This window comes from Strix uralensis, chromosome 19 (genome assembly GCF_047716275.1).
Source record: "Strix uralensis isolate ZFMK-TIS-50842 chromosome 19, bStrUra1, whole genome shotgun sequence".
In the NCBI taxonomy this organism is placed as follows: domain Eukaryota; kingdom Metazoa; phylum Chordata; class Aves; order Strigiformes; family Strigidae; genus Strix; species Strix uralensis.
In genome coordinates this window covers 13,709,300-13,719,647 of record NC_133990.1, presented here as the reverse complement: position 1 = coordinate 13,719,647, position 10,348 = coordinate 13,709,300, and the positions used below count along the sequence as shown (strand labels likewise).

Below are 10,348 nucleotides of genomic sequence, written 5' to 3'. Positions count from 1 at the left end.
GTGAGAGGGGAGCTCATGTGCAAGGGGAGCCTGTGTGTGTGTCTGTGTGTGCGAGGGAAATCTGTGTGTGTGTCTGTGTGTGAGAGAGGAGCTCATGTGCAAGGGAAACCTGTGTGTGTGTCTGTGCGTGCGAGGGAAATCTCTGTGTGTGTCTGTGTGTGAGAGGGGAGCTCATGTGCAAGGGAAACCTGTGTGTGTGTCTGTGTGTGCGAGGGAAATCTCTGTGTGTGTCTGTGTGTGAGAGGGGAGCTCATGTGCAAGGGGAGCCTGTGTGTGTGTCTGTGTGTGCGAGGGAAATCTCTGTGTGTGTCTGTGTGTGAGAGGGGAGCTCATGTGCAAGGGAAACCTGTGTGTGTGTCTGTGTGTGCAAGGGAAATCTCTGTGTGTCTGTGTGTGAGAGGGGAGCTCATGTGCAAGGGGAGCCTGTGTGTGTGCATGTGTGAGAAGAGTTGTGTGTGAGGAGCCTCTGTGTGTGTCTGTGTGTGAGAGGAGCTCACGTGCAAGGGAAACCTGTGCGTGTGTCTGTGTGTGTTGGAAGAGTCGGTGTGTGAGGGAAACCTGTGTGTGTCTGTGTGTGCGAGGGAAACCTCTGTGTGTGTGTCTGTGTGTGTGAGGGAAACCTGTGCGTGTGTCTGTGTGTGTGAGGGGAATTCATGTGCAAGGGAAGCCCCTGTGTGTGCCTCTGTGTGTGAGGGAAGCCTCTGCGTGTGTCTGTGTGTGTGAGGGGAATTCATGTGCAAGGGAAGCCCCTCTGTGTGCCTGTGTGTGTGAGGGAAGCCTGTGTGTGTCTGTGTGTGTGAGGGGAATTCACGTGCGAGGAAAACCTGTGTGTGTGTCTGTCTGCGTGAGAAGAGCTGGTGTGTGAGGGAAGCCTGTGTGTGTCTGTGTGTGTGAGGGGAATTCATGTGCAAGGAAAACCTGTGCGTGTGTGTGAGAAGAGTTGGTGTGTGAGGGAAGCCTGCGTCTGTGTGTGTGAGGGGAGCTCATGTGCAAGGGAAACCTGTGTGTGTGTGTGTGCATGTGTAGAGTGGTGTGTGAGGAGCCTCTGTGTGTGTGTGTGTGCGTGAGGGGGAGCAGCGCGTGCTGGGAGAGCCGGGGGGGGTGTGTGTGCGTGAGAGGAGCCGGGGGGTGTTGGGAGAGCCGGGGGGTGGGTGGGTGGGTGGGTGTGTGGGTGTGTGTGTGACGGGGGGGGGGGGGGGGTGTGCGTGTGCGGGTCCAGCCGGTGTGTGCGGGGCGGGGCCGCTGACGAGAGGCGGCAGGTGCTGACGCCCCCCCCCCCGCCTTCCCGGGCCCCCCCCGGCCGTGCGCGCTCTCCCCTCGCCGAGGGCCGCCCCGCCCCGCCCCGCCCCGCCGGCGGCCGGGGGCTCGCTCGCTCCCCCCGCGGGCGGAGCAGCCGGCGCGGGCCCGGGGCCGGGATCCTCCTCCCGCTCCCTACGCGCCGCTCCGACGTCAGGCGCGGGAGCGGGAGGCAGCGCCCAGCCCCGCCGTTGCCAGAGACTCGGCGGCCGCCGGACGGGGCGGACGTCGGGGCGGCGACTCCCGGCGCGGCGCGGCCCGGCTCGGCTCCCGGCAGGGGGGTGGAGAGGAGGGCGCTATGGCCGACGTGTTCCCGGGCTCCGAGCCCGGCGCGGCCCCGGACGCGGCGCGGCGCTTCGCTCGCAAGGGGGCCCTGAGGCAGAAGAACGTGCACGAGGTGAAGGAGCACAAATTCATCGCGCGCTTCTTCAAGCAGCCCACCTTCTGCAGCCACTGCACCGACTTCATCTGGTGAGAGACCCCCGGAGCGCTTCCACCCCCCCCCCCCCCCCCCGCCTTATCTCCGCCCGGGCCCCCCGCTGTGGGGGGTTCCCCCCGCTCCGAGGGCAGCCCCCGCCGCCGTGCCCGGGCTGCGCGGCGCGGCCGCCCCTCCGCTCCCGCCCGCCGGGTCCCCGGGGCCGGGCAGGTGAGCCCCGGTGGGGCAGAGCCGTGTCGCCTCGCTGCCCCCGGCTCTGTCTCACCCTCCTCCGGGCGGGGTGTTTGCGGCCGCCGGTGCTCCGAGGGGCCGCGGGCTGAGTCTGAGCGCACCCCGGTCTCGGGGCGGGGGGAGCCCCTGAACTTGCCGGCGCTCGGGGAGGGGCGGCGCTGGCCAGTGCCGCAGAGATCAGCGGGCTCTGAAGACCCACGCTGGGGACTTGGCTTCCCAAATGGTCCAGTTTTGTATTTCCTCGGCTCTGTCCCGCCGCCCCCGACCCCCGGGCTCGGCTGCCTCCGCCCGCGGAGCCCCCCGCTCCGTGCCCGCCTTCCCGTAGCGGAGGGAGCTCGGCCAGCGCTACAGCTGCTGCAGTGGAGACGGAGGGTTTTCTGTTTCAGACTGTGGGTGTTGCTGTGTGGCACAACTTCTGTAGCCCTGGCTTTAACTTTGTACTCAGCGCCTGCTTTATTTCCTCCTGCTGCAGAGGGAGACGGGGAATGCACAGTGACACCGCTGCTACATGACATGTTTAGGAAAGGGACAGCTTTGGGGTTTTTTTAAGAGAAAGGTTCGTGCTAGAGAGAGGGAAGGAAGGGAGGAAAACTTCCTACCAACACCCTTATTACGAAGCTGTTAGGGGAAAAAATATACCTCTCGGTTCCTGCCATGCCCTCTTCTGGGCAGGATGGCAGCTCCACTGCAGGCCGAGCCACTCGGCTCTCTCGGTATCCACCGGGCTCAGCGCAGCCCTGCACCCTTCGCCCTCTTCGCTCCCACGCGGGTGGGGGTGTGGAGCCCACGGGCTCACGCCCTGCGCCCCAGTGAGGTGTCCCCCAGCGAGGTGTCCCCCCGCTCTGGGTGAGTGTTTGTACACCCGGCGAGTGTGCAACAGCAGCGGCCGTGGGTCTTCCTCTCCTTCACCTGAGACGTGGCTTAGCTTCAACCTTGCTCTGCTGTTGAAGTTTTCACTGCACGTTTTGTTGCTGAAAACGAGAGCCGTGATTTATTTTAGCCAAAGCTGTAGGAAGATCTAGAGGGGTCAGCACCCAGCTGGCTCTGTGTCTGTGGCCGGTGTCTTGCTCATCGTGTATGTGTTTATGCATCTGGACACAGACCTTTGTCTGTCTTATTGAGTTTTCCTTGGTTTGCGTGCTGAAAGAAAAACTGTGATTGCTCCAGAAATGATTAAAATATATTTGCAGAGTGAGGAAGGAGAGGAAAGGAAGGAAAACTGAGATGGTAGACTGTGGAAGAAACAAGGAGAAACAAGACAACTTTTTGAGTGTGGTTTTTTTTAAATTATTTTTTCCTTTTGGAAAAAAAATTGCAAAGTTTCTTATTGTAAAAGTGAGACCGTTAGGAACTGCTTCAAAGTTAATCTAAAGCGGAATGAATTGGGAAGTGTGAAAAAATGCTGCAGGGTTATTGTCAGACTGTGTTTGTGCACAGAAGTAGCACAATTAAAAACCAGAGTGGAATACAGTGATGAGATGACAGGATGGATTTGGAAGTGAAAGGGTCTCCTGTAGCTGTCAGGTGGCCCGAGAGGCTGTGCTGTTCTGTCTTGTCTTGCTAGTGAGTCTGAGGAAGCTCTTAAGGCTCATCAGATGAGCATCTGACAGCTCAAACTTGTTTCATTTCCTCGTTTGAAGATGGGCAACTCTTGAGTAAGCGTCATACACCATAACAAGTGCTTCATCTATTTCCAAAATGACATGTGGCAATTAACATATGTTTTAAGGTATAAAGAATAGTAAATACAACCTTCCACTGAACTATGCAAATAGAATTTTTTTTTTTTTCTTAGATTACTTTTGACCAGGTAATGTTCACTCAAATAGTTTAGTGCCTCCTTACCTTCCTGAAAAACTTTCACTTACCTGCTTTGTTTCTGAAGTGTTGTTTGTTTTTTTTTTTTAAAGTCATTTCACTTAAAATACATTGTAACTGATCAGGGAGTGGACTGGACTGCGGCTGGTTAGTGTATGAACTCCCCGCAAACACTGAAGAGTGACTGTGCTTTTAGAGAAGATAATACAGGAATGTTCTTTACAAATAAGTCTGTTTAAAAGGATGAAAAATTATCGAAAGTCTGTTTCATGTTCTTAGTCCTGCTGTCAGCTTTCCTGCAATTGCATTTGCACGCTTCCAGTACATGCTTTTTACTTCTGTGAAGACAAGAGATAACAGCAGCAGAATGACAGTACACTGTAGTCACATATGCTGCCAAGTAAACAAACAATTTCATGTTTCTTCTGGTGTTCTGAATTTAGGCCTACTTATAACAATAAAAGGTGGAGGCTTTTGCGTTGAAATTTACGGAAAAGCTCAATGCTGTGTAATTTCAATTTCCACCTGAAGTAACAATGTACTAAAGGTTTTGTCCCTTCTCTAAATACATAAATAAAAAAAAGTGGGAAACTTATCGATACATTTTTTTAAAAACATTTCCACAAACTTCATAATTAAACTTCATGTTGTTAACTGCGTACAGCCTACTGGCCGGCTTCTGCAGTTCATGGCTTTTGTTCATTTGTCTTTGAGCATAAGGCAGCCCCAGCTCTCCAGATGACAAACATTCCGCAAAGAGGGAAAATGCAGAGAAATGTTTATAGGAAGGATACTCAAAACATTTATTTTTGTGGAAAGCGAATGTTGATTGTTTAAAGATAAACAAATAAATAAAGCCAACAGCAGTGCAGTTGCCAGAGCTATAATATGTTGAAGCTCTGGATACCACGTACAACACTTGCGTGTCACTGTATTCATTGGTGAAGCGTTACACACATGTTTGTATTTCGTTATGGAAGTGAAGCAAGGAAGCTGGAAGAATAATTGGTATGAAACCAACGGGCCTCTCTTCTCCTCTATATTGAAACAAGCAAAACCTTTAACCTGCCTCCTTTCCATACAACAAACGACTGGTATCTAGCTGAGGCGCAGAACAGCATTGGCATGCAATCCGAAAATGTGGATGAAAAACTAAGTCTGGTTTGTTTTATACGCCTTTGCTAGAACTTGGAATATTTTACATTACTGTTAAGTATACATGTGGCATTAAATGAGTTGAAATATTATTCAGTAATCACAGATGATGATAATTGTAGATCCAAAATAGCTTGTAAAATAATAATAATATTTTTTTTTTTTTTGCCAGAAGCTGAAATTATATAGTTGGTAGCAGCTATTGTTCTCTGCTTTGAAATGGGTGGGCTGTTCTGTGTTGTATATTTCAAAATCTGCTGCTGTCTGAGCAAAATCTGAAGTTATTTAATATGAAGCTATTTTTATGTTGTTACAGATCATTGAGAAGAAATTATAACTAAACATACTAAGACGGGGTTTTTTTTCTTTTTTTATACAGGGGATTTGGGAAACAAGGATTTCAGTGCCAAGGTAAGCTACAAGCGCTTTGTTCGCTAGCGCGCGTTGTTGCACCTCATTTTGAAGGTAGCCAAAGCTTGCCCGCAGCAAGAGGGAAATAAGCCTGGAAAAATGAAGCGAGCATCTCTGCCTGTGTAAATGCCAAAGGAAGACAATTATTCAATTAAATAACTATTGGTATTTATATCATATACATTGAACAATCAAGTAATTGTTCATACTGTAATAACACGAAAAGTTGGTCTTTTTTAACATCTTGTCATGGTAAATGTCATATAATCTGCATGTAGCGCAGCTTCTAACTTTTCATGAAAATAATCTGTGCAATTTAGCTTTCGCAGAGACCATTTTTCACATCAGAAGCTCTTGTCTGTGTGGGCGTTTTGGAAAATGGATTCACTTTTTAGTCATATGGCTTATTTTCATAACCCAAACTCCCTGTTTTTAATTTTCATACACTGTGTGTTTAGGAGGACCTTTGGTTTGAACTACATTTTAGGACAGGCAGCTTTTCTCTGTCTTACGTAATACTTAATTACAAAAAAATCCACCCCTACAAAATCACCAATTTAATGAATTCTGCTAACCTTGAGAAATTGAAAGCTGCTGTAGTGGGAGATAACTATATACATGAAAGCCAGAGCATGATATGCTGTATTCTCACATACTCTCTATTTTTGCCAAATTCTTATCATTATTTAGCATTTAATCATGATATAACCACACCCAACTACTGTTATTTTTTCTATGTCATATGTTTACCTAATTAGGATGAGGCTTTTTGTTGTCCCTTTCTCTTTCCCCACCTTCTTCCCTATTGTTTCACCTGCAGATGTACATTGAGTACTCATTAGCTAGCCTTTTGGTTGTTTCTTTCATTACATTTTTTTAATGGTTATTTGCTAGTGCTTTAGAGCATATTTGATTATCCTGAATGTTGTTTTTACTTAGTAGTTAGTGAAATTATGGATTCTGTGGTATTTTTGTGAAAGTTGATGTTAATTGATTCTTCTTGAAATCAAACCTCTGAGAAACTGAATGTAAAAGAATGATGCCCTTTAAAGATGTTGCAATAAATATTTTTCTTTCTGCAAGTAGAAACTTGCAGATACATACATGTAGTGAAAACATTGCATACCTTATTCAGGCAAGAATGTAACCATGATTTTACCATGAATCTTGTATACAACTTTCTCTGTGTCCAAGATGTTAATATCAAATTTTGTAGATATCCTCCAGTTTTTTGCTACTCATCGCATCCAAAGCAGTGCAATAGATCAGTCCTCAGGTGGTAATGGAGTGGCTTTTCCTGAATCCCATTCAGGATAGCTCAGTGGTTCCTAGTTAAGGAATTATTTAGATCTTCATTACAGATTTCCACTGGTATACAGAAAATAATTGTGGCTGCATTTAAATTGTACAGTTCTCTATCTTAAATTGTGCACTTTGCACAATGTTGACGTTCTCCTGTCTTCCAGTCAGGCGGCCGGTGGCTCAAACTGGACGCGACCCGCTGATCTGAGCCACGGATCAAATTTGTGTGGCAGTTCACTTCTGGTATTTTGGATTCTGTGGCCAGAATTCCTTCTACCAGCATTATTCTACTTAGCTAGTTTTGTCTGATGAGGACTAATCTTTACAAAGTTAGCTAAAACTTTGAATTTGGTCTCATTTTCCCTCCAAACACCATGCATGAACACAACCAAGAGTAAAAGCAGTAGAGTGGCTTGATTCATTTTTTTTTTAATGCTTCAGAAGTGATACTTTTTAGGAATCTGAATACGTTCAAACATGACTTTTGTCTGCATCAGAGCAAGTTTCTGCAGTTTTTTCTTTGATAGAGACTGTTGTATTCAGTGTTCTTGAATGTATTCTTACACAGTCAAAACCTCTAAGGAAATACTCAAATTCTAGGTAGTTTAGGCAAGTTATTATTAATATAATAAGTTTAAGTAGTGGGATTTTTTGCCATCATTCATTAAATTTGATTGTGATCACAGTCAAAGAGTTCATACTCTTGGGATAATAGTCTTGAAAAATAAAACTTCCATGATAAAGTTAAGCAGCTGAATCAAAGCTTTTCAGTTAAACTTTCTGAAGTGTCCATCTGAAAAGTCACCAGCTAAAGCTGGAAAGACAAATTACTCATCAAAATTAGTGAGATCATGAAGAATTTAAAAAAAAAAAAGTGTGAAACTAGAAGGTAGGTTGCAAAAAAATCCCCTAGTTTCTTTAATTAAGCAACTACCTTTACAGAGAAGAACGACAAATTAAGAATAAAATGGAAATTTCAGTATGACATGAAGGAAAGGAAAGAATATTACAGTGACAGCTCCTAGTATAACTATAGTTCTTGGTCTGTCAGAGTTTCCATTATAAGAAACTCTTTTAGCTCTGTTTTCAGGAGTGTTGTAAAATCTCCTGCTAGACAGAAACTTGATGTCAGGCAGGTTTCAGAGTTGGGTGGTTTTATTATTTCCAAAGTTGTTGTAAATTCCTCTGGCCTTTGTTACCAAAGGGAAGAGGAAAGGACCATAATAGTAATGTATCAAACTCAAATGATGCTTCTACTCTAAGAAACTGCAGTTATTCTATGAATAGTTGTGTTACTAATTCTTCAATTAAACAAAAGTCCTTAGTGTTTATGCAGTATTAAACACTGCAGCTAACACAGTATTTATTTACAGCTAACACAGTTTTTATATATTTTTAAAACTTCCTTTAAAAAAGTGTCACATAAAATGCAGTTCTAGTTTTATTTTTGATGCCCTCAAAAGAAAGGATTTTTATGTTTAAATTTTATTTAAATTAAAACTTAATGCTATACTGTAATGATCTTTTTTTTGACCCTTAGTACCTTTTTTTCATCAGGCTTGCTTTGAGCCTTGGAACATGTTTTCAATTGTATGTAGTTTTTGTTTTCTGATTTCAATGCCTATATTTCTGCTGCAGTGTTCAGGCTCAGCGTTATGTAAAAACATTTAAATGAGTTCTTTGGAATTGAAGAGAAATATTTTCATTTATTTAATTAAAAAGCTTTACAAAATTTTTTTTCTCTTCTTATTTTTATGGGATCCCTATGAATTTGCAAAAGACAATAAATTCAATTTTGGTATGCTCTTAAAGTCCTTAATGCGACAGAGGTTCAGGGTGCAATTGCATTATTACCGCGTAAATGCTTAGCAAGAGGCAGTTCACATCCTAAGTAGTTTGTCTTGGAGAGGCTGCAGAAGTCTGTTGCATTATCGGAAATAAGTTTTTCAGAGAGAGGATTCGGGGTCAAAAAAGTAGCAGTGGAAAAAGTCTGAGCCTGTCTTTGGTAATGTGTGAATTTGAAAATGAACTTGCAAAGAGTTCAGCTGGATTAACTTTCTCCTAAGGAATATATTTTTACTGCCTCCTGTTATTAGGAAGCATTTTGCTCTTTGATATTTGTGTTTTATTATTGACTTATAAAAACATGAACTATTCTAAAATACTGTGCTTTTGAAACAGCAGTTCTTATTCTGCTGTTTTGCTTTTGCTGTTTTCTGTTGATTGTCTCTGTGGTAGTGAAAACATGATGGTAAGATTATTTAGAGGGAGTTATGGCTTTGTTTTGTTTTCTTACATTGTCAAGCAGGACAGCAAGCTGTCTGTAACGCTGAAAGCTTTTCTCTGACATGTACCTGGAAATACTGCAAGAGTAATGTGAAACATGGAATAATTTAAAATGCTCTTCAATCTGCCACAGTATGAAAGTTACTCTTTTAAGAAAGCAGACTTTAAATTAAGCAAGCTTTTCAGTTAAATTTTGGCTTCATCATTCTTTTGATACTGTTATATTCTGAGTATAACCTATATTTGTTTCTTTGTTTGATCTGTAAGAAAAGGTTTTCTGGTGAACAGAGCACAACAAATAGTGATTCACTAAGATGTGATGTGTACGTTGAAGAACGTGTATTTATGTATGTCTAGACGTTGTTTTGAGTTCAGTACTGAAGGGTCAGCAAGTTCCTCGAGGTGAAAATATTTTTAGTTACAGTAATGTAGATGTGATCAACTCATGTTCCTGATTAAGGGTCTGTTGTTAATTCTCTCCTAAACGGTCAAAATTTGTAGTTATTAACCTCTTTTACATGGCTTCTGCAGGGTCTACTGAAGTGCAATGTTCTGCTATAGTTCAGCTTTGAAATACATTTGAGTTAAGGAAAGAGTTTCACATTTTTTTTCTAATGTAGATAAATAAAAGCCGGAGAAATCCATTAAAGTAGATTGTTATGTTTAGCTAATCTGTGCAACTATTACTCTTTCCACTTTTTTTCTTATCTTCCCTCAATTTCTTTTCAGACTATTTTTTCCAAATGTTGAATTTAATCTTAAATTGATGTGGTAAACTTCTTGGAATAGCTCGTGCCGTGCTGGGTACGCTTCCTAACACTGCTGGTTCTGGGCTAGTTAGACATCTATAGTAACTCCTCACTAAAAATGGGAATGGTTGAATTTTATTTACTGTCCTTGCAAATACCATAACATTGCCACATTAAACCAGCACTTCATTTCCTCTGCTTTGTTTATCTTTTAGCCACTAGTTCTTGACCTCAATCCTACAGTGAAAAGACCAGAGAACCCACTGGTGCTGACTCCTTTATAAATCATGTATTTTCATTAAAAATGTTGTATTAAAGGTCTCTGTAGAGAGGTGGTTAAGAAACTATTTTTTAATGCTTTCACTGTGATCTGAACATTTGAACCAATGATGCCTCTGAACACCCGTGACCTGGTTGACATGTACAGTTTTTTATGAATCCTCAATTCTGTTATAACATGCTTAGAGAGGGCAGCACAATTAATTCTTCCTTGTGTATGGATCGAGGCTTAGTTCTTGGTTTTCCATCCTTATAATTGTGTTTGCCCTACAAACAGTTTCTTGTTCATTTTACTATCTTCATTTTCCTTTGTAGATGAAAAAACTAATAAAGAAAAATGTATTACGTTGCTGTGTTACTTCTCATAAAAATATTTCTGCCTTCC

General features: G+C 43.6%; 1 protein-coding gene across 1 annotated transcript in view; it reads left to right on the top strand.

The window, feature by feature from the left end:
• Positions 1 to 1,470: 1,470 nt before the first annotated feature.
• The window catches only part of PRKCA (protein kinase C alpha), a 160,545-nt gene continuing 151,667 nt past the window's right edge, over positions 1,471 to 10,348 (top strand). Inside the window, exons 1-2 of the mRNA XM_074889307.1 lie at positions 1,471 to 1,767; positions 5,316 to 5,347. Coding sequence (XP_074745408.1) covers positions 1,595 to 1,767; positions 5,316 to 5,347 — 205 coding nt within the window. The 5' untranslated portion in view covers positions 1,471 to 1,594. The remainder of the gene's footprint in view (positions 1,768 to 5,315; positions 5,348 to 10,348) is intronic.